Genomic DNA, 25,171 nt, shown 5'->3' with positions numbered 1-25,171 from the left:
TGCATTACAAATTTGAACTTGTAGGTATATAAATAATGTAATTTTATTGTATATATTTAAATTATTAGTTTTATTGTTGTCATAAATATTTATTACGATAGAAATGTACATTCAATTTAATTTATTTGTGGTAGGTTATACATATAAAACATTACCCCATATTTTTCCGTATGCTTCAAGCTCGGTTAAGATTAAATTTTATCGAATCTAGTACAGGCATTGGCTGTGAAACACAGACTATATATGATTTTAAATTAACATGGTTATTTTAATTACTAAAAGTGTTTAAAACGGGATGTTTAACATGCTTTTGATTATTATTTTTTTTGGTGGTATGTTTCGATATTATCTACGAATGTCTTGTTCACAAGACTAAAAAAATTAAAGACATAATAAATACCCCGTTTTAACAGACACGATACTTTCTATCTATCTTTGAAAAGCAATATTTTGAAACAATCAGGAATAAATTGGGGTGTATGCATAATAATTGTTTTTGTTATTTAATATGTAGTACTGTACCGTAATGTACGGAAGATATAAAATTACATCAAATACTGTATCATGAAATGTTGGTTGGTTATACCATCACCATCGTGGTATTCCTGCTTGTCTTGGTCGAGCAGAGTACGGGCCTAGCGGTGGTGTAGCTAGGTGAGGAAGGGCCCCGGTACATAGAAAAAGAATCGGGCCCTCACCCCCTCTTTAAATAATAATTACCCTTTAAAATTAAAGATATCAAATGAGAATTCCGTGCGCAGTGTCGTGATTTTCTAGCTTCAGAAGCTTAAGGTTTAGTTTAGAGGGCCCCCTGAACACCGGGGCCCTGGTTTACTGCCCCTACGATAGCTACGTCACTGACCTCGAGGTTGTACAACTTGAATTAATCTAATGTACAAAATAGCTAGGCTGATGTTTGATTATGTTTAGTCTTTATTTTTATTAAGGATACAAATAACTTATAGTAGGGTAAAAGTCGAAAGGTGACGGCTTATACTGTGTCTCGATAAAAGTGCCTCCTTGGATATATAATATTTAGATTTAACAATAGTATCAATAAAAAAAATTGTAAATTGTCTATTGACATAATTTTTTTTGTTTGTTTATATATAGACGATGAAATAATTTGTATATACTGCTGTAATGATATATGTATTTAAAATATTGTAATAATTTGAATATTTTTTTGTTGTGATATGAATAAAGTTTGTTTTCGATATATATTTTTTTCATTTTTTTTAAGGATTAACATCCTCATTATATAGAAATTTCGTCGATGTAGTTACTTCGACGGATGCTGACTCCTTAGGTGACACAGTAAATGCACACAAAAAATAATTAAATAAAAGACATAATTAGAAATATAAGAGTAATCAATCAAACACATACAGTAATAAACGAAATATAGAATAAAATGTATAAAAGTGTATAAAATAATGATTTTTTTTTTAATTAGTTATAATCACAGCATCGAAAAGCCAGCGTATGCCGTTGGTTATTTGTCTAATGAAACAACCTTTAAATATAATTTAGCTAAATGGCTTAAATAAAACATGATTGTTTGTACAGTCAGATTTAAGTTTAATTCAACTAAATCGCGATATTCGGAAAAGTTACTAGATAATATTATAATGTTAACAAATCATTTTCTCGTTATTCAAAATGCTAAATACCTACTTTTTAGTTGAAGAAGCTTCCTATTTTTATTACAAAGACGGTTAATTTTTATATAATTTCATCATGTGTTATAAAATGAATACATAAATTTAATTAACGCAAAAAGATAGTAAGGGTTAAATATTTAAAATTTAACTTTTCTTGACTGTATGTCGCAATACCTTTGCTTTGTTTTGAATTGATGTTTCGAAAATAAAAAAAAAAAATTTGACAAGTGTAAACACTGTTTGAATACTAAAAACACGATTTTTGTTTTGTGTTTCAAAGTGTTTTCGTTTGCAATTGTGTATATCACAAAGTCTTGAAGAAAGATAAATAAGAGCATATGAATGTTAAACTAGGAACAACATATAATAATATGGAAATATGTCAAGCTTGTCTAAGAACTGGCGATTATGTTCAGCCCATGTCTGTCGAAGATTTAAAACGTTACCGCTTGTTTATAACGAAGGTATAATTTATAAAACCTAGCTATTACATGCGGCTTTAAATCCTATGAATTTCTGAGTCATTATTATTATTAATACACAGTATAAAACAAAGTCACTTACCGCTGTCTGTCCCTATGTACGCTTAGATCTTGATGCGGTTTTATTTTAATAAATAGATTGATTCAAGAGGAAGGTTTCTATGTATAATACATGCACAATATAGTAGAGAAACACTGATAATTTTAGAGGTTTCTTATGTGATGTAAATAAACAATTTTTATGACAATCTAGCTGTAAATGTTGTAAGACATTCTGCAATATATTTAGTATCAGCATTGCCTCCGTGCGAAGCCGGGGTCGCTAGTTTATGATAATTATGTCAGTTTTGACAATCATTTGTCCCCCTTGCTCCTTAGACAATAATTTACATGAACATCACATTTTACAAGTGATAAAAGTTGAATTTATATGTGTAATAATATTATAAAGAGGTCTATTTGGTCTGTTTGTACGTAAGTAGGGAACTAATGATCAAATTCTAAATAAATTCAATAGTATAGATAATTTTACATTGTATCTGAGAGTTATAAAGTATAAATTATATTAAAAAAGGAGAAGTATGAATGACCAACTGTGAATGACCAACTGCTAGTCTAAAGCCTTATTTTAAATCGAGGAGACTGTTTGTAACTAATATTACTACATTGTTCAAATACACATGTGGTAGAATTTCATTGAAAAACATGCTGGTTACCTTACAGTGTTTTCTTTTACCGAGATTGAGATGAATCTTAAATTTTGAATTTCCATTAAGATATTTAGTGATTCCTGTCTGGGTTCAATCAAGTAATCATTCCTTACCACTGGCATGTCTCAGGTCTTAATTATTATAACATTTCCTTTATTAACAAATCACATCCATGCTAAGCCCGAGTGGATCGCTACTCTTAAAATAATATAAAATTTACTAATAATCACGAATCAATAAGATTACTTACAACAATCAATTTAATTATTTCTGCTTTATAACACAGCACACTTTAGCCCCTATGTTTTTCTGTGAATAAATTAATCCTTGGCTCTATTGCTGTATGAAATCAGCAAACATAATAAAACATAATCAATTTTTGTCCTATTGGTACACAAAATACAACATATTATTAAATATAAAACCTGCAAAACCATTATTGGAAATAAGATTAAGTAAAATTTGCACACAAATAACACCTCAAACAAATAAATTACACATAGTGCCCCAAGTATATTTTATGGTGCATATAAATTATTACCACATGGGGCATGTTTAATTGTATTGTTTATTTGTATAGAGTGTGTGGCGAGACTTCAATTTGTTAAACTATTTTAGGTAGAAGATCCACTAATTATTATGTACATCTGTATATACTGTAAAAGCATTTTGCGCAGAATTGTGAAATTTATTGAGCAATGTCGCCTCTCAGATGTATTTATAAAGGAAGCGTTCAGTAAAGTAAGTATTTATTGGCTGTATATTATACCTGTTATTGATTAGGGATTTAAAAAATATATATATTAGAATAGTCCTCTTTTTTAGTGTAGTGTTGCTTACAAAGGACTCTTTTTTGGATGAAATATAGAATACAACAACAAAAACAGCCTGTAAATTTCTCACTGTTTGGCTAAGGCCTCCTCTCCTTTTCAGGAAAAGATTTGGAACATATTCCACCTCACTGTTCCAATGTTGGTTGGGGGAATACACATATAGCAGAATTTTGATGAAATTAGACACATGCAGATTTTCTTACATTGTTTTGCTTTACCGCCTAGAACGAGATAAAATATAAACACTAATTAAATATAACTATTCAACCCGTAATCATCGGTTAATATGCACGCGTTCTAACCACTGGGGCATCACGCCTCATTAATGGTAACTTATGAGAAAGTGCTTTGCTTTAATCATATTTCTTTTTAGGATCCAGAAGTATTATCTAAAGTAAGAGTTGACCATCTGGGTACATCGAAAACAACATACAATTATGTGGGACCCAATAGTGATTTAGATTTGAAAGTAATCAATCTTAAAAATGAGGCAACTGGTGATGAGGATGTGATACCGGTAGTGTTATTGAGTCACAGCAATGGTGATGGAGGTTGTAATGGTTATGATGAAGAAGCGGTAAGTTTAGATCATAGAGATTAGTTGGTTAGTTAAAAACGAATTTGGCATGAAGCAGGTGAGTGAGGCAGTAAAACTAGAGGCTCAAATGTCTAAATTATTTGTGCCTAAGGTTGGTGTGGCATTATCGATATAAGGAATGTTAAATATTCCTTACAGCGTCAAATCAAATCAAATCAAATCAAATCAAATCAATTTTATTCAAGTAAACTTCACAATGAAGCGTTTTTGAATCGTCAATAATCAAATACTACCACCGTTTCGGAAAGCAGCTTCTAGCGAGAAGAAACGGCAAGAAACTCGCATAGTTGCTCTTTTCAAATAAACACATTTACAATGCCGTTATTGACAGTAATTAGCGTCCTATCATGGAACCCGAGCCTAACTCCAGGCGTTTCTTTCTAAAAAGTACTCTTTTAATGAATAGTATGATTTATTTATTAATTTAGTCTTAATAATATTTTTAAATTTTGAAAATGGTAAATTGATTATATTTTCCGGTATCTTATTATATATGCGTATACCATTGCCCAAAAACGTTCTATTTACCGTATGCAAACGGAAACTGGGGGTTACAAGTTTATTCTTATTTCTTGTATTAATAGTATGTACATCAGCATTGATAGAATAATTTTTAATATTCTTTTGTATAAAGATTATATTATCATAAATATATTGTGAAACAGCCGTTAATACACCTATTTCTTTAAATTTTTCGCGTAATGATGTTCTGGAGCTAATATTGTAAATAGATCGGATAGCTCTTTTCTGTAGAATAAAAACAACTTCAATCTCTGCTGCATTACCCCATAACAACATTCCATATGACATAATACTGTGAAAATTACTAAAATAAACTAGTCTAGCAGTACTTATGTCCGTAAGTTTTCTAATTATTTTTATTGCATAAATGGCACTACTTAGTTTTCTTGCCAGGGCATACAAATGGGTGCCCCACTGCAGTTTGGAGTCAAGGGTTATCCCTAAAAAGACCGTCGACTCAACAAACTCAAGCCTTTCATTTTTCAAAGTTATTGCAGCAGGATTTGATTTGACATTTGGCAAGGAAAACAAAACACATTTAGTCTTTTTAGCATTTAGTACTAAATTATTTATGTCAAACCAACCAAGAACCCGCGACAGAGCACTGCTTACAACGTCATAGTTGTTTATTTTTCTATCAAGTTTAAAAATGAGGGATGTATCATCTGCAAACAGTACAATATCGCAAGTATTTTTTACGAAATAAGGTAAATCATTTATATATATTAAGAACAAGAGAGGTCCCAAAATTGAACCCTGTGGTACACCCATTTGCGCCACAGCGCCATTTGATTTTGCACCATTAACCACAACCTTCAAAACTCTTTCACTAAGGTAGGAGGAAATTAATTTCAATGCAGGGCCCCTGATACCATAATATTTAAGCTTTTCTAGGAGAATATCATGCCTAACGCAATCGAAAGCTTTTGATAAATCACAAAAAACTCCAATAGCGTTTTGTGACTTTTCCCACGCATCATAAATGTGCTTAACAAATGCTACACCCGCATCAGCAGTCGAGCGACCCTTAGTAAAACCAAACTGTTGAGAATGCAATAGCTTATTCGAGTTAAAGTATAATAGCAATTGATTAAGCATGATTTTCTCAAAAATTTTACTTAATACTGGCAAAATAGAGATCGGTCTGTAATTGTTTGGATCATTTTTATCACCGGACTTAAATAATGGGATTACTTTACTTAATTTAAACATATCAGGAAAAATATCAGATTGTACACATTTATTAAAGATTATAGCTAAATAAGGAGCCAAGTCAACAATTACATTGTTAATAATTGTGACTGATAAATCCCAAAGATCACAGGTTTTTTTCAGATTTAATGTTTTAAATATTTTTAATATTTCGTACGGAGTTATATTCTCAAAAGAAAATTCTAACTCATTCTGGGGAACATAACACTTGAGTAGGTCTAAAGCGTCATTAGGAGACGCATTAAGTCCTTTAGTAATATTCAGAGGAATATTAGAGAAATATTCTTCGAATTCATTGGCCACATCTAGATCTTTGCTTACAATTTTGCCTTTTATACTAAGGGATAACTGCCCTGCATCAAACTTCAACCTACCTGTTTCCGAACTTATAATATCCCAAGTAGTTTTCATTTTATTATTAGATTTTAAGATTTTATTTTTAATATGCAACGAACGAGCTGTTTGACAAACTTGTTTAAATAACTTGGAATATTTTTTAACAAAATTGATAAATTTACAATCACGATTATATTTCTTAAGTTCATATAGCTCATACAATTTATTTCGACTTATATAGATACCGGTAGTGGCCCAGTCTGAGAACTGCATTTCATTGTTTTGATAAAAGGTTTTTAACTGAAATATTTTATTAAATTCGTTATTAATTACTTGTAAAAGAGAATTATATAAAGAGTTGGGATCATTTGAGCTAAGATTCAATTTTGGAAAGCTACAGTGTAAAGCATTATTGAAGTTGATTAAACCTTTTACAGTAATTGGCCTACAAGTGATTTTTCGTTTCTTTTGATTTTTTTTTATACCTATTGACACCATTTGGCCAAAGTGATCTGATGTAAGGTTTGATAAGATTTTCTTATTAACGGCCTCACAACTACAAAACACGTTATCTATGCAGGTTGCGGAAGTCGCTGATATTCTTGTAGGTTCACAAAATATGTTATTTAGATTATAAGATTGAAATAAATTTATGAACCTAGTACTTATAGAAGATTGCACTAAAATGTCAATGTTAAAATCTCCACAAATAACTATATTCTTTCGCCCAGTACAGACTCGCTTAAGGGCGTCCTCCATCACACATTCAAAAAGGTTAAAATCCGATTGTGGAGGTCGGTATACGCACATAGCTATAGTATGCTCGAGTTCCACGCATGACAGTTCAACAGTGCGCTCTATTGAAAGATCCACAATGTCTTTTCGCTCTTTACAATGTATATTCTGTTTTGTGTATATTAATGATCCTCCATGTTTAGTTAATTTTCTAAAGAACGCACTTGACAATTTATAGTTATTAATACTAGGTGGTAGCTGATGTGACAAGATCCAGTGTTCGCTAATACAAAATATGTCAATATTATAGTACTTTAAAAATAATTCAATTTCGTTATCTTTGCTGGATAAGCTCTGTATATTCTGATGTACAATACTAATAATATATTTATAGTGCTTATCCGTTGTCTTATTGCTTAGTCCTTGCGGTCAGCGCAGCATTTCTTCCACCATACTTCTCTATCGCACCTTAAGACCTTCCTCACAATATTTTCCTCATTCCTCCGCGTTACATGCCTGCACCATGACAGCCGCCTTCCACATAAGATCTCGGCTATCGGTGCCCTTTTCAAATATCCTCTTATATACTCATTCCTTAACAACAAACAAACAACAACAGCCTGTAAATTCCCACTGCTGGGCTAAAGGTCTCCTCTCCCTTTGAGGAGAAGGTTCGGAACATATTCCACCACGCTGTTCCAATGCGGGTTGGTGGAATACACATGTGGCAGAATTTCGATGAAATTAGACACATGCAGGTTTCCTCACGATGTTTTCCTTCACCGCCGAGCACGAAACGAATTATAAACACAAATTAAGCACATGAATCAGCGGTGCTTGCCTGGGTTTGAACCCGCAATCATCGGTTAAGATGCACGCGTTCTAACCACTGGGCCATCTCGACTCTCTCATTCCTTACTCTAGCCATTTGCGATTCTTAAACTAGTTTATTAACGATAATTTGAAACTGCTTTTAATTAGTGAGTGTTCTTTCTAGATTCCAGAAGTTTTACCTAAAGCGATAAGTGATAATTTTGGTAAATCAAAAATAACAAAAAAGTATGTTAAACATAATGGTTTAAATTTTAAAGTAGAAGCTAATCTCAAAAACGAGGCATCAGATGACGAAGACGAGATACCGTTAGTTTTGCTAAATCACAGTAACCGCGACGGCGAGTGCGATTACTATGACGAGGTAAGTTTAGAGCCTAAAGAACCCTGAAGATTTATAGATAGTGTTTTGTTTCTTGGTTTGTACTATAACCCTCCCAGGTTTTGTGCAATTCCAACTTGGTAGGACTTTTTTATGGCATAAGTGGCAAACGTCAAGAACGTTTAAGAACGTACATGGTAAAAAATATTGATTAATATGGCGCATTACTCAATGCAAGATTATATTAAAAATATTTGTTGGTTACAGAGTAATCACTGAGTTTCTTTACGGTTCTTCAGTTCTGACGTGCCAATTCAAAACTGCCATTATGAGCCTTCTTGTAAAAAGACTTTTTTGATTTTGATTTTTTGAATATGTCGTTAACATAATAAGTATTCTTTACAGAATCCGGGCGTGTTTCCAAAAGTAAGATTAGAACATTTAAGTACATCAAAAACAACCTGCTATTACATAGGGCCAAATAACGGTACAGACTTGATTGCAAGCGATGCCCTCAAAGACGAGGAATCAGACGCCGAAGACGACATACCGTTAGTGTTACTGAACCAGAGCAACGATGAAGATTGTAATGACTATCAAGAGCCATTGGTAAGTGTTGATAATAGATCTTAGTACACGACGACCCCCGTGGTCGAGTGGTGTGTACACCGGTTTTCATGGGTACGCCACTCTGAGGTCCCGGGTTCGATTCCCGGCCGAGTCGATGTAGATTACCATTAGTTTTCTATGTTGTCTTGGGTCTGGGTGTTTGTGGTACCGTCGTTACTTCTGATTTCCATAACACAAGTGCTTCAACTACATACATTGGGATCAGAGTAATGTATGTGATGTTGTCTCATATTTATATTATTTATATCCCATGCCAGTCATAGATTTGCCAATAGATAATGAAAATGCCATGTATGGTCGCTCGGTCAGAACGTGTGCATCTCCACTATATATATGTGCTTAATTTGTGTTTATAATTCATCTCGTGCTCGGCGATGAAAGAAATCGTGAGGAAACCTACATGTGTCTAATTTCAACGAAATCTGACACATGTGTGTCCATTAAACCCCATTAGAGAGTGGTGGCATAAGCTTCAAACCTCCTTAAAGGAAAATGAGACATTTACTCAGCAGTATTATTAAATTATTGGGAATATTATTGGGAAATTAAAATTAGCCTGAGTGTTATTCAGAAGAACAGCATTTGGATCGGTATATAATCAAAAATGTATTACAACAGCTGTTAGTGGTATTAGCACCTGGTATTCCTCGATAAAGAGCGGATATCTTTGTTATATGTTAGGATAACAAAATTGAAGTCAAAAAGGAAGATTTCGACGATTTAGACGATGTCATTCCGAACGGTGGAACAAAGAAAACCAAGAAGAAACAGGTGAAAGAAGGATTTACGTCGAGAATGGTGACCGAAACGAATGAATACGTTGTTATCAAACTAACGAAGGAACAGGTAAGTAAGATATCCTTAAGTAGGATTTGTACTTGTTTCATCTCATCTCATCTGAGTAGGCACCATCAACTTACTTTATTCAAGCCTATCTAGAGTAAGCCAGTGTAATTATAGACACGATGGAAGTTATGATCCAATTTGTATTTTATATACTAGCAAATTTCGACGAAATTTGCACTCAAGTATAATATAGCTATTCCAATGAAAAAGTTTTGGAATATGAATGTTAGTTCCGGAGATTATGGCTAATATATAAACAAACAAAATTCTCCTCCTTCCTCTTCATAGTAATAGTGGAGAGAAAAGAAATAGTTTTGATCGCATTTAACGCAAAAGTTGCAGTGGGTTTCACAAGTGGTCCTTTTTCCATTTCACTCTCTCAGTCTGGCTATCTTGTTCATGATAGGTAGGGCTAGAGTCAGGTAGGTATTTTATCTTACCTATTCCTTATAGATATTGGAAGAAATGAAGGAACATTCGAACAGCGAGAAGTATAAAATATTACCGTATAAATGTGAGAAGTGTGTCAGAGGATTCAACTTCGAGGACGTTCTGCAATCACATATGGAAAAGCACTCCCCTGTAAGTATGCTCTTATTTACGATGTTTTTTGGGCTTTAGGGAAAATATCTATTGGGATTTATACCTATAGGACTATTTATAGTTCCCTTATTGCTAATAAGATTCGCTGTGATGGAATATAAGGTAAAAGAAATGTCCATAAAGAATCAAAGTAATTTTGGTACCAAAACATATTTTCCAAAATTTCCAAAATTAATTCGTTGTATAATTATATATAATTTCACAATGTGAAGAATGACAAATAGCTTAATTAAGGCGTAGTAATATGGATACAATAATGTGTATTTTACAATTAAAATCAAAACAAAATATACTTTATTCAAGTGGGCTTTTACGAGCACTTTTCAATCGTCATTTAACAAATATATTAAGTGAAGCTACCACCGGTGCGGAATGTAGACTCTACCGAGACAAACCGGCAAGAAACTCAGTAGTTACTCTTTTACAACATTTAAAAATACAGTCATTTTAGTTAAACACAATTATATATGTACGTAATATATCCTGCCTGTAAGTCAACAGGTATTAACTCCACGCTTTTTTATCGTCTATAAAATCTTGTATCGAATAATATGTCTTCTTTACCAGTGTATTTTTTACAAATGGTATAAATTTTGGAAACGGCAAAGCTAAAAATGTCTGTGGAATTTTATTATAGATAAGATACCTTGCCCCAAGAAGGATTTATTGACTTTGCGAAGTCGGAAACTTGGCGTTATAAGCTTATCCTTGCTTCTTGTGCAATGATCACATTATTTATCAAAGTGATCTTACTATGAACATACATAATGTTGTTTTAAATATATAGTTCAAGAAAACCAGCATTAGGTGTCCACACCTATGAATTGCTGAATGGTATACCTATTTGGGACACGTCACGTATATTGTAGTTGTTCTTTTTCTTTATTTTTTTTTTGTATTGTTACTTTTTTTATTGTTCATTTTATTTATTTTGTGTAAATGATAATTTATTAGTACTTAATTTTTTTTTTAAATATTATTTTTACTTTTTATTTTGTACCAATTGTCATCTTGTCCCAAATAAAAGTGTTATTTCTTTCTTTCTTTCTTTCTTTCTTTCTTAATGTCTGTGTGTCTGTGCTATGAATTGGCTAAATAATAAGGTTTCTTCCTCAGAGCAACGGTCCGTTTCAGTGCGAAATATGCGAACAGTTTTGTCCAAGTAAAGTGTCACTGCGGGGTCATATGAAGTCGCATTCGACGAGGTAAGACACCTGTATTAATACAAGTGTGTGTTTACTTGGTGGTAGGGCTTTGTGCAAACCCTCTGTCTGGGTACCACCCACTCATCAGATATTCTACCACCAGTATAAAAATGTTTTATGTTCGTGTATCAACTATTTATATGATTGTCCTGGACGTCTGGTAATATTGTGTACGGCTAATATTGTTTTTGACCCTAAATGCAAACGACGGCCGTCGTGGGTTGGAACGAAATTATTTTCGGTTTATGTTGTATACCAGCTGTGCCCGCTTGCGCGTTTGAATTAAAAAAAAAATCTTATTGGTGTATACTAAGTAACTCCTTATTATATAAGCTATCTACCAGTGAAAGTCCCGTCAAAATCGGTTTAGCTGTTCCAGAGATTAGCCGGAACAAACAGACAGATGGACAGACAAAGATGAATATATAATTTGGTATATATACCGTGTATACGTACAGATGCATTTAGTAAAAAGCTGTTTTAATAATAACAACGGAAATTCCAGTTTAATTACATGATCATATAGTTATATGTCTATTGCTTGGTCGGTAATAACTAATTATTTTTCAGATATAAATGTAAATTGTGCGATCTAATTAGATTATCGCGACAGCACATACTGGAACACTACTCGCTAGAGCACACGGATTCAGCCGCGTTGTATAGATGCCCCAAGTGCCCCCACACCACTAAGTACGTATGGACTGCTATTGATTTAGCAGAGTTATAAATATATCCTAAGTGCCCCACGCATGTAAACGCCATGATCGTTTGTTGCAAGTAGCAGTATAAACAGATTTTCTATATCCCTCGTCACCAATAAGTCCACTTAAGCTGTTGTAAATTTTATGATCGTGATATATCCTATGTGCCCCATGCCCTTAAATATTTATGATCTTTTATTCTCGCTTTTTTTGGAAGCCATAGGAGCATATGTAGGTCCAGTTATGTAAAGGGTTCAATAATACCATCCTAGGACGTTGTGTTATAAATATGTCCTAAGTGCCCCACGCATCTAGCGCCATGATAGTTCGTTGCAAGTAGTTTTGAAGAGATATCCCATTTGCCCCGTTACCACTTATTAGGTATGAACTGTTGATAACTTTAGAAATGTTATTACGTCCTAAGTGCCCCATACTCACTAAATTGCCTATGACCTATGACTGCCTTTTTTGTCTGCATATGTTATGTCAAATTGTGTTAATTGTTTACTCTAACACAATTAAGGATGTTATGCCCCTTGTGGGCTACTACACTGGCTCACATGCCCCAAACGGCAATCAAACATCGTAGGTTAGAATATTATTATTATTTATTTCAGCAAGCGCACAGTGATGCAGCGTCACGTGAGGTTGCATTCGACTAGCGAGCCTCTGAAGTGTAAACTGTGCGGGAAGTTTTATAAGAGCAAGGAGTCTTTGCGAGTGCATACTATGTGAGTTGTTTATATTATACTAGCAGTCGCCCCGGGCTTGGGTCGCGCTTAGTGTGTTGGTTGCAATGATGTTCTAGTAAACAGATATGTCATTAACGCGCAAAAAGTGAAGACTAGAAAACGTCCCAATTGGGACGTTTGCCTTTAGTCGTTTTACGTAGTGATACGTTATAATACATCATAATTATGTAGTAATACGTTTTGCGTAATTAAAACATCTAGTTGTCCCTTTTACTTATTGTTCTTATCAAGCTATCCTTTTTACTTTTAACGAAATGTAAAAATAAACTAAAATAAACGGTCCCCGGCGCGGCACACTTTTTTCTGTTGTTTAGTATGGGTATAACGTATCTGTTTGTTAGAATATCATTGGTTGGTTGTCATATGTCAGGCACAAATCAAATCAAAATAAACTTTATTCAAGAAGGCCTTTACAAGCACTTTTGAATCGTCATTTTACAACCAAGTGAAGCTACCACCGGTTCGGAATGTAGATTCAACCGAGAAGAACCGGCAAGAAACTCAGTAGTTACTCTTTTTTTAACATTTAAAAATACAAAGTCATGTTAGTTAAATACAATTATAATTATAATAATACAAAAATGAGCCTATGACTTTTTTTGGTGTTCAAGTTAGCTTCATAGCAATTTTCAACTAATTGAGTTGCGGTTTAATCATGACAGATCTACAGACAGACAGAGTTACTTTCACATTTATAAAACTAATATCGATCTTGCACTAGCGACCCGGATTCGCACGGGTACAATACTGATATTAAATATTCAACAGAATTTGTTTATTTAAGACATTTCAAACATCTAAAATTATCAGTGTTTCTTAACTATATTGTCTATGTATTATATACAAAAACTTTCCTCTCGAATCACTCTACCTATTAAAAGGAACCGCATCAAAATCCGTTGCGTTATTTCAAAGATCTAAGGATACATAGATACAGATGGCGGTAAGCGACTTTGTTGTATACTATGTAATCAATAAGGATATGTAAGTAATTTTGAATGTCTCTAGCTTTTCCATGGCACCATAAACTTTGTGAAATTTGTGTTATCCCAGAAACTTATCTATCACTGTGTAAAATTTCATTAAGACTCGTTCAGCTGTTTTAGCGTAATTCAGTTCTAAACATGAAACTTAATATATCAGTAAGATAACTATTGTTATATCATAAGTGTTGTAAATTCAAAATCTCTAAATTTATTTAAAAAACGATTAAGAACCCATATATTAGATGATTTCACTGATCTTGTTTAATATCACTACTGTTTATTATTTGTAATATCTTAATTGTAGTTATAATTTTAAAATTTCCTTTGTAAGCGAACTTTGTTCTTTTTGGAAATAAACTTCTCTTTAAACCTAAACCTATATCTGTTAGATGTTGTAACATAATGAATGCAACTTCTCCCCAAACCAGGCGTCACGATGGTAAAAAGTTGCATCAGTGCGACATATGTACGAGCTCGTTCGTCTACGCCACCCAGCTGACCAAACATATGCAGTCGGTGCACGAACGTAAGGACTATTATTGCGTGGAGTGTGACATCATGTTCAAGTCGATGGTGAGTTACTCGACTACTTTAAGAAGTCTCCATCGCTATATATCAGTACTAAGAGAAGTACTATATTTTCTTTTCGTAGGATAATTTGAAACAGCACTTGAAACGAGCCAAGAGACACCGAGACGCGTCATCGTACAAGTGAGTTTGTTTACTGAATTTTGTTATTTAAGGTAACGTAACTCTTGATTCATTTTGTAGCTTCACTGTAACGTTAGGCGATGTTCATCCGCCTTTTGTTTTAAAGTTAGTTTGAGCAAAGTGAACTGAGGTTAAATTTTATGAAATGATCTTTCTTAAGGATAATGACACAAACAGGGCAACGAATTTCAAGATATGGGATGGTCAATACTGACAAGTTAAGATGTAATATTCTATGTTACAAAATAAAAATATTATTAAGGTATATTTAAATAATATTTCGAGGAAATAAATTACGTATTTCAATTTCTCTATAAATTTGAATGAAATCAAATGGAAACCTCAAAAAGCCAATGCATTTTTTTTAAATCGGTTAAAATCTCAATACCATATTCTATGTTACAAAATACAGTTATCATTAAGTTGTATTTTAAAAAACACTCCGACCCTCAGAAGTGGTACTTATACTTCAAATTAAAATATTTCCAAACGGAAATCTACCTCAAAAGAAAATCCAATTCAATTTAAAATCGGTTAAAAATCCAATAATGGGTCTGATCTGAGTTTTTAACTCAGAACTATGTATGCATGTTATGTACAGACAGGACAATGGCTTTTCGGTTGGGTCCGCTAGTATTTATATTTTCCTATCATCCTAATCCGCTCTCTCTGCCGCTTCCTCATCCGCATCCTCTTTCTCGAAAAATATCCTCATCCTCATCCGCATCCTCTAAATTTGCATTCGAAAAATCCTCTTCCTCAACAACCCTACTCAGAACTATGAGACCTCAGCCGCATGAGTTAGCCGGAGACTAACGGTGGCGCCCCGGCTCGCAGGCACGCGTGCCCGCAGTGCGAGCAGCGCTTCGCGTCTGCGGCGACGCTGGCCACGCACGGCGCGGCGGCGCACGGCGCCGACAAGCCGGCGCGCTGCGGCGAGTGCGCGCGCCGCTACAGCAGCGCCGACGCGCTGCGCGGGCACACGCGCCGCGCGCACGCGCCGCCGCCGCGCGCGCTGCCCTGCCCGCTCTGCGCGCGCGTCTTCTCCGTGAGACCATACTCCGTATATATATATATATATATATATATATATATATATATATATATATATATATATATATGTGGAAATAGTTTATATATTTTTAAGTATATTATGTATTTGATAATGACTGGCCACTTGTAATGTGAGAAACGTCTGTTAGTTTTTATATTCTGTCTGTCACTAAGATTGATATAATTACGTTGAAAGAAATAATAAAGTTAATATGAATTAAATAACCGTGTTGTGCATTAAATCTAGCTATATCCCACATATATATATGTGTATTTGCAGGACCTTTTAACTCACTCTCGTAGTGTTGATCTCCTGTACTGGAACGGCATCGCGTCGACTCGGTCGTCGCCCGTTACAAACTGACGGTGTTGATACTAGTACCGTTGACAAAAAAAAAAAACAAGTTGTAACAAGTTTAATTATGTGGTCATATACTTTCGTATTTTTATTATCATGTGGATTAATGATTCTTTTTGTTGTAGGTATAATTTTTTTATAAGTAATTAAATATTTATTGCATTTTCAGCGTAAATATGTCCTGCGTGTGCATATGCGCACACACACAGGGGAGCGCCCGCACACGTGCCCCTGCGGCGCCGCTTTCGCGCAGGCCTCCGCCCTACGAGCGCACTGCGCCGCTAAACACAAGGTATAGTACAACACAACTTGATGTAGCATCAAGACTGTTGTCTTGGGTTTGGGAATACTAATGAACTTTTCTACATCGACTCGGCCGGGAATCGAACCCGGGGCCTCGGATTGGCGTACCCATGAAAACCGATGTACACACTACTGGACCACGGAGGTCGTCGAATAACTTATATTTATACATAAAGTCTCAAATTTGAGGACAGCCTGGCAGTTAGTTGTAAAGCAACATTGTGTGAGGATTAAAATGTAATAAAATTAACACGTATTTTGTTTTTTTTTTAGAAGTGAAGTGGAAAAGGAACAAGAATCGGAACTGAAAATCTCAAGGTATCTCAATAATTGTGATAATATTTATAATTGTGAATAAATAATTTCGCCTGATTGTGTTTTTTAATTTCAAATCTGGGGCACAATATGAAAATACACTGAAATTATTTGAACGAATTATTATGTAGGTATTTATAAAACACAGTTCGGGCCATGATCGACTACTGTTTAGAGATCAACTATTTCTTAATTAAATAAATTATTTTGTGTAGCCATGTGTTTGATACAAATACATTTATTTCTTAGTATGTAATTTTCAATAGTACTGTTAATCTGTACATATATAATAATAAAATTGGAGTGTCTGTTTGTAATATTAAAATAGCCCTTTTTACTCAATGCATATTTATACATGGTACATATACCGAAATAACATTTTTAAAAAGAGTAACTACTGAGTTTCTTGCCGGTTCTTCTCGGTAGAATTTACTTTCCGAACCGGTGGTAGCTTCACTTAATTGTAAAATGACGATTCAAAAGTGCTTATAAAAGCCTACTTGAATAAAGTTTATTTTGATTTTGATTTTTGAACAATTTTTGTCCGTCTGTTTCTTCCGGCTAATCTTTGGACCGGCTGGACTGATTTTGACGGAACTCTCACTGGCAGATAGCTGATTTAATGTGGAGTAACTTAGTCTACAATTATTTTTATGATAAATTGTTAGAATAAGAAAACTTTGTGTGTACCGATATTGTTGACTTTTTGGTTACGTCTATTTATTTGAATACCCTGAGCGTCTCTAATTATTTGACGTTGACTTACCAAGCTTATCGAGATATTACCTTGGAAATAACCCATCCATAAATAAAACAACATAGATGTTAAATTATTGCTTTTATTCCATATATTTACATAAAGACAATGAATTATTAACCTAATATTGCTTTTGATTATTTTACATAAATGCATTTTTACATTTTAGCATTACATATAATTTCAATTTTTTAATATTCTAAAGGCGGAAGGGCATATGCTCTACGAGATGGAGCCACACACCTCGTGAAGTAACAAGTTATGCCCCTTGTCCAAATTGTAATATACATAGAGATATACATTAATTCTGTATTATACATTTTTTATTAATATAAAAATAATCTATATTATATATACTTTCTATAATATCTATAAACTATACTAAAATTATAAAAAAAACGGTCAAATTTGGTTTGTAAGGAACGGAACTAATGATACAATATTATACAAAAATTTTCTTGTTTCTTTACTGTTATACATGTAAGTATTATATACAAAATTCTTCCTCTCGATTCCTCTCTATTAAAAAAACGCATCATAATTATCATAATAGTATACATGAGGACAGACAGCGGTGAGCGACTTCGTTTTACTATGTAATGATAATAATATGTAAGGTGCGGTGCAGTGCCGGCAAATTAATATGACAATTTGGTAATTGACACATAAACCGGACAAGACACGCGACGAAAAGGATAGAAGCGGTCCCGCACGGCGGGTAGCTGGTCGCATACACCGAAGCGGCCAAGGCGGCCATCGAAGAAAGGGCGGCCCGCTTGAGGAATCGCGCGCCGTCCGTAACCGACGAGATGCCAAAGACGTCCGCCGCTTTAGACACTAAAGTCCAGCAGGTGCTAGACGTGTTCCAGGTTGCCGACAAATCGGGCAACCTGAAGGGCACCTTCGTCAGGGCTCTGAAGACTGCCGCTGACTCCATAAAAGGTGCAGTTGCGGATCTCAGAGCCCTGACCATGTCCGAGGAGGTGGCCCGCCTGGAAGTTGCCAACGCAAAACTATCGGGCCAGCTGGCCGAATTACGTAGAGAGGTGGCCCAGATGCGGCAGAAACCCGCGGAACTGAGCGACTCAAACGAACTGAAGCGGATAATGGAAGAAACTTTGAGGTGTAGCCGGGAGCAGTTCAGCACCATGCTGAACGCCCGGATGGAGGGCATAAAGCGGCGCCTCCTTCCGGAGCCTCGGCTGCGACCTTCGCTGGCCGCAGTCCGCAAAGCGGCGCAGAATGCAGCCGCATCTGCGAGAGTGACAGCACCAGCTGAGCCGACGACGACACTATCAGGTAACGTCGCTAAGAACGTTGGAAGCACCACAGCCACCCAGCGCAAAAAGAAGGCAAAACGCCCCACTATGGCTGCCCAGGAGGCGCCCCCGCGCCAACTACGAAGCCGGGCAGTTCTGGTTCTGGCTGTTGTTCGGCAGCGGCCGAACAAGCCACCCAAGAAGGCGGTAGAACCGTCCACAAAACCGGCGAAGGTAGAGACACCGAAGACCGTCCCTGCCAAAGAGAAAGAAGGGCTCGCAAAAGACTTCGCCCTCCTCGCACCGCGGTGATTAGGATCACATTAAAGCCCGATGCCGAGGAGAAGGGCCTCAGCGAGCACACACGCGGAGAGTGCCCAGCCTGGGCGGGGCCTCGCGCAGCCCTGTTCATGGCCATTGGACCAGACATTTCGCTTCTGGCCTTAGTGCGCAAAATGGTCGTGAGTTAAGAAGCGTGGGCGGCATTACGAGCATTTAGCGAGGTCGTAATGTCCGCCAAGGAGAAGGTTGAACGACAGCGAGAGGACGACACCAACTCCCTCCCGTTGCGTCGACGAAGAACTGGTCGATGGCACCGCGGATATTAAGGCCGGATGCATTGATCGGGACAAAGCGTAGTGGCAGCAGACCTTTAAATCCGCTGCCGCCTAGCCTCCAGTGGCGGACTCGGGGGAGTCCGTCACGGTTCTGAAAAAAAAAAGGTAATGTTGTTGCATGTTAGTCGCCTCCTCGTGGCGCACCCTGGGCAACGGTGTCGACGACCTTTTGTCGTCGGCAACGGCTAAGACTGACAGGATGCCACGGACCGCTCCTGGTACTTCTCTGATTAGCAGAGAGGACTGTGCGAGCGGCTTCGTGGCAAAGGGGAGTTTTTCGTGTAACGTTTTGTTGTGTTGTTTTGTATTTGTTAACATACTTGTCGTTAATCGTTTCTATGTTGTTGTTATTAATTTGTAAGAATTTGTAAGTTCGTATGTAGCATGTTTTGTTGCTGTGTCTCCAAGGTTTTTTTTTACCTTGACCTGAAGGAGTAACGCGTAATCCTGCTAAGTGAGTTGTCGTGGAACATGTCTTGCGGCTTAGAGCGGGACCGTGGGTCTTGCCTTAACCGGCCGGACCGTGAGGAAGACAACCTCTATAAAAATCACCCCTAATTCCAAGTGGCGACGCGGCACGAGGGGATGCATGGCTGATGGGATGTTCAGTCGCTACTGCGATCCTCGTCAGGGTACCGGCCGACACCCTCGACGAGTTACGTAAGGCTTATCCAGGTACAGGGGGCACCACCTGAATGGACCGTCACTTCCCCCTTACTCGTGGGATTTTATATGGGAGACAAAAAACAAAAAACTAAAAAAGGACTCCGATCTCCTTAACGATCGTACAACGACGACATGGTGGTGGTGGCGGGCGCCATGGCACGAAGGAGGGACTTGCTGGCCGATCTGAAGGACTCTCCGAGTCGGACTCGTCGGTCTGCAGCATACGGACAGTGGAGTCGATAGACATACCACACAAGGATGTGACACGGCGGAAGGTTGAAAAGCGGACCCAGCCGAGGATAGCTGCTCTGGCTCCGAGAGCGACGCGAGCGTGCAGCTGAGTGAAAACTCGGAATCCTCGGCAAGCAGGTGGCTTAAACCTGCCGAGACGAAGGAGGATCGATTCCAGACCGAAGACGCGTTGGCCGCTTATAACGAAGCGGCTAAGTCGGCAATGGAGGAGACTCTCTATCCTCCATGCAGCTCGATGCAGGAACCGACAAGCCGACACACGACCCGAAGATTCACCGAAAACGTCCGCCACTTTGGACGCTACCGTCCAGCAGGCGTTAGACGTGGTGCTACAGGTTGCCAACAAGTTAAAAGTTAAAAATACACCTATTTTTAAGTACTGTAGATAGTAGATGTAATAGTGTAAATAGTAAGGAGTTGGATGTGGGCGCAAACATAGACCCTTGCCTGCTGAAGGAACCTATGGTCCTGTGGTGGTGAGGTGTGTATATTTTGTTTCTTTTGTTTTATTTTTGTGTACCCGAATTCTTAGTGGCGACGCAGCGCGATGGGATGCATGGCCGGAGGGTATTCCGGTTAAGACTGCGTCACGCCGGCAGGCCCGGCAATTTTTAAAACAATGAGTGCAACTAAAGAAAATAATTCTCCAGGAGGATGTCACACCCTCTCCGAACCGCTTTACGGGTCGGACCGTCCCAACTCGAAATCTGGAGGGACAAAGTCGCACCAGAGCCTTTTAACGACGACCACAGCGAAACCAACATGGACACCGAAACGGAAAGAGAAGGTGTAGGTATAAGTAGTTTAAGTTATATAAATAGTATTATAAGTACGATTACGCATGAGGAGATGGAATTGGGCGCCCCCATGGCGTGCAAATAGCACGTAAAATTCCAGTGGTGCGACTTGAACGACTCTCTGAGTCGGGCTCGTCCACCAAACAACCCGGATTTGATACACGATGGAAAGGGGAGAAGCGGTCTCGCACGGCATATAGCTTCTCGGGCTCCGAGAGCGCTGCGAGCGCAAATTTTAGCGACGCAGAATTCTCGGAATCGTCAGTGAGTAAGTGTATGAAACGCTCGAGTAGGAGAGGGCGTGGCAGACCACCTACTCACCGGATGTACGTTGTCTCAAAAGGAGAAGGAACGGCACTATGGAACAAAGGGCGGCTCGCTCTACGAATCGCACGCCGACGACCGGAATGGAAACCGACATACCGAAGAAGTCAGCGGCCTTAGACGCGAAGGTCCAGCAGGCGCTTGACGTGGTGCTTCAGGTTGTAGACAAATCGGGCAACCTGAAGGGCACCTTCGTTAGGGCTTTGAAGACTGCCGCTGACACCATAAAAGGTGCAGTTGCGGATCTGAGAGCCTTGACCATGTCAGAAGAGGTGGCCCGGCTGGAGGCTTCGAACGCACAGCTCTCGGGCCAGTTGGCCGAGCTGAGAAGGGAAGTGGCCCTGATGCGCATGCAGCCTGCGAACATGGACGAGGCAGCCATCCAGCGCATAATGGAGGAGGCACTGCTCTCCAACCGGGAGCAGTTCGGCAATATGCTGAATGCCCGGATGGAAGGCATCGAGCGGCGCCTCCTTCCGGAGTCTCGGCTGCGACCTCCGTTGGCTGTGGACCAAAAGACGGCGCATACTGCAGTCGCAGCTGCACGGGTGATGACTCCATCGCAGCCGCCCGTCCCTCTGAACACGGCGAGAGCTGAGAGCTGTAAACCGGCTCAAGCCAAGGGAAAAAAGAAGAAGACAAAGCCCAGTAAGGCTGCTCAAGAAGCAGCAGCAGCTGCGGGTAATACAACTGCCCCTCCAGCGCCATCGAAGCCGGGCAGTTCCGGAACGTCATGGACGGCCGTTGTTCGTAAACAACCGAACAGCCGCCCAAAAACCCGGCGAAACCCAAACAAACTGCAAAGGAAGAGAAGAAGGCCCCTAGCAAAGGAAACTTCGCCCTCTTCGCAACGGGGTGATTACGATCACATTGAAACCGGGTGCCGAGAAGAAAGGGGCCAGGTACGAGAGCGTTCTCGCTGAGGCCAAAAGCCGAGTTAAACTCGGCGAGGTCAGCCTCCCCTCCGTGCGCTTCAGGACAACAGCCACGGGGGGCGAGGAACCAGAGAAGGCGGCGGACGCCTTCGCAGCCAAGCTCCGGGAGGACCTCGATCGGGACGAAGTCCAGATCCATCGGCCTACCAAATGCGTCGAGATACGCGTCATGGATCTGGACGAGGTAGTGGCGGCTATCGCCGCAGAAGGAGGTTGCTCCGATGAAGCGATTAGGGCAGGCATCCGGGGTTTCAACGGCTGCAGGTCGCTGTGGCTCAGCTGTCCAGTCGCAGCGGCCAAAAGATAGAGATGACTGGCACGGTCAAAGACGAAATCCACCCCGATTTCGGTGCGGGTGCTGTTGCTCGAGCCGAGCCCCGCTGTTACAAATGCCTCAAGGGCAATATGGGGGCCAAGTGCGACAGGGACGTCGACCGCAGCCGTCTGTGCTTCCGCTGCGGTCGGCCTACGTCATATGCTCAGCGGCTGGTAAACCAGCGGCGCATGCCATCGGCAGCAAGGCGTGTCCTATGAACAGAACTCGCCCTGCGCGAGCGAGAGGAAAGGTGGCGAAGAGGCCCGTCACCGCGTCCCAACACACCACGGAGGAGCCAATGGAGACATCGCACTAATGGCTCTGTGCGCTATCTCCAGCCCAACTTAAACCACTCTGCCAAAGCCCAGGACCCCCTAGTCCAAAGCATGGCAGAGTAGCAAAATGACGCCGTGGTGGTATCGGAGCCCTACGTCGTTCATTTACAGGACGACTGGGTCTCCGACCACGAAAGAGTGGTGACCGTCGTCGCCCCCGCCGACGCTGGTTCCCCTATCCTTGCTATCGAAGGGGTAGCCAGGGGCACAGGGGTCGCCGTGGTCGGGGGTACGATTTTAGGCGTTTACGCCTCGCCCAATCGAAGTCTCGCGGAGTTTGAACAGCTACTCGTGGAGGTCGGGGCTCTGGTTGGGCAAGTATCGCCTAACCCGGTGCTAGTTGCGGGGGACTTCAACGCCAAATCAACGGTTTGGGGTTCCCCTGCGACAGACGCCAGAGGCGAGGCACTGGAGGAGTGGGCAGTCTCGCTTGGTCTCGTGGTGATCAACAATGGGTCGGAGAGCACGTGCGTGCAGCAGCGGGGCGAGTCGATCGTGGACGTAACGTTCGCGTCCATCGCCCTAGCCCGCCGTGTTCGAGAGTGAAGAGTGGAGACGGCCGTGGAGACTCTATCGGATCGCGGGGCCACTCTGCGGGGGATCAGCATGACATGCTACGCCGACGACACCCTAGTGTCGGCCCGCGGCAAAACCCATCGCGAGGCGAACTATCTCGCCACGGCCGGAGTGGCGCATGCAGTTCACCGCATCAGCGCTCTGGGCCTCGAGGTGGCCTTGCACAAATCCGAGGTTCTTTTTTTTCATGGACCTCGGAAGGCGCCACCTCCGGGCATGGGTTTTAACGTTTGGTGGAACTTCCACTACCATCGGGCCGACGATGAAGTACCTGGGACTCGTCCTCGATGGCAGGTGGAAGTTCGAGGAGCACTTCCGGCGCTTGGACCCGAGACTGGTGGCTACAAGCGGCCATCGTGGACAACCGGAAAGGAAGAAGAAGTGCTACGCGCAACTTCTCCCCTCAATGGTCGCCACAGGGACAGATGCCCGAAACGTAGCCTCGCTGTAAGAAGCTACTTACTATATTGACGCAATCGCTTTTTTGCTGCGGTGGCGTTAAATATGCCCCAACAATTTGCCTACTTACATAACACTTCATGGCCCGACTGAAAAAATTACTAAACCAAAATTTATCAACAAAGACTTATCCTAGGGCAAGGTGATCGCTTCTATAATAAAACTATCAGACATAAATGACTTTGATTTGATAATTACAGTAATAATTCAATTACATATAAGACTTTAAATTGATTATTTTTATTATTGAAGTTATTAATATTGGGATGTTTATCATGTTTTTTTTTGTTCGGTGAAGCTCGATTTTTCGACCCTATCTACGAATGTCTTGTTGTGAACAATGGTAAATATCCCAAAATCAATAACTTTAATGATAATCCAATTGTTATATTTAATACTCTATGTAAATTATTATTGGAAATGAACCACCAAGTTTGATGCCGGTTCTTCTCTATACATACTTTCTGAACACTCAAAACTCAAATTCCTTTATTCAATACAGAAGAATTACACTTACTTATTGATGGTCAAATTTAACACTACCACCGGTTCGGAAATAAACACCCTGACCTGAGAAGAACCGACAAAAACTTAGCGGTTCCTTTTTTTGTCAAATTAATTAAATACATACATTGATTGATTGCAACTCTGTAATGTGACCATTCATAGGTGCTTTGTATGATAGATTATAAAGTGTGGACTTAATTGTACTTTACATGACATAATCTGTAAATAAAATAGTTGAAAACTTTTTTTTTTATCGTACAGGTTGGCGTACGAGCATATGGGCCACCTGATGTTAAGTGGTCACCATCACCCATAGACAATGACGCTGTAAGAAATATTAACTATTCCTTACATCGTCAATGTGCAACCAACCTTGGGAACTAAGATGTTATGTCACTTGTGCCTGTAGTTACACTGGCTTATTCGCCCTTCAAACCGGAACACAACAATACTGAGTACTGTTGTTTGGCGGTAGAATAACTGATGAGTGGGTGATAATAGAAAACATTCACAAGTCAGTAGTACTTTTTGATTCTTCTTGATGCATTCCGAACCAGTAATCGCTTTGAACTTAATTTCTCGCTAGAGATAATTGAATAAAGTATAATATATTGATTCACATTAGACTATTTACTTGACAAGCAACAATTTAATTTTCAT

General features: G+C 39.1%; 1 protein-coding gene across 1 annotated transcript; it reads left to right on the top strand.

Annotated features, from left to right (window-relative positions):
* The first annotated feature begins 1,892 nt into the window (after nt 1-1,892).
* On the top strand, nt 1,893-20,039 carry LOC124542128 (zinc finger and BTB domain-containing protein 11-like). The gene is made up of 16 exons (XM_047120062.1): nt 1,893-2,128; nt 3,475-3,597; nt 4,063-4,141; nt 8,214-8,258; nt 8,778-8,854; nt 9,557-9,721; nt 10,175-10,303; nt 11,441-11,529; nt 12,100-12,222; nt 12,851-12,964; nt 14,400-14,544; nt 14,624-14,682; nt 15,520-15,730; nt 16,263-16,385; nt 18,191-19,035; nt 19,910-20,039. The coding sequence occupies exons 1-16, from the start codon at nt 2,003-2,005 to the stop codon at nt 20,037-20,039; spliced, it is 2,583 nt and encodes an 860-aa protein (XP_046976018.1). The 5' UTR covers nt 1,893-2,002.
* Nucleotides 20,040-25,171: the final 5,132 nt, after the last annotated feature.

The sequence above is a fragment of the Vanessa cardui genome, chromosome 30 (genome assembly GCF_905220365.1).
Source record: "Vanessa cardui chromosome 30, ilVanCard2.1, whole genome shotgun sequence".
In the NCBI taxonomy this organism is placed as follows: domain Eukaryota; kingdom Metazoa; phylum Arthropoda; class Insecta; order Lepidoptera; family Nymphalidae; genus Vanessa; species Vanessa cardui.
The sequence above is the reverse complement of the archived record's forward strand: the minus strand, read 5'-3'. Positions and strand labels throughout refer to the sequence as shown.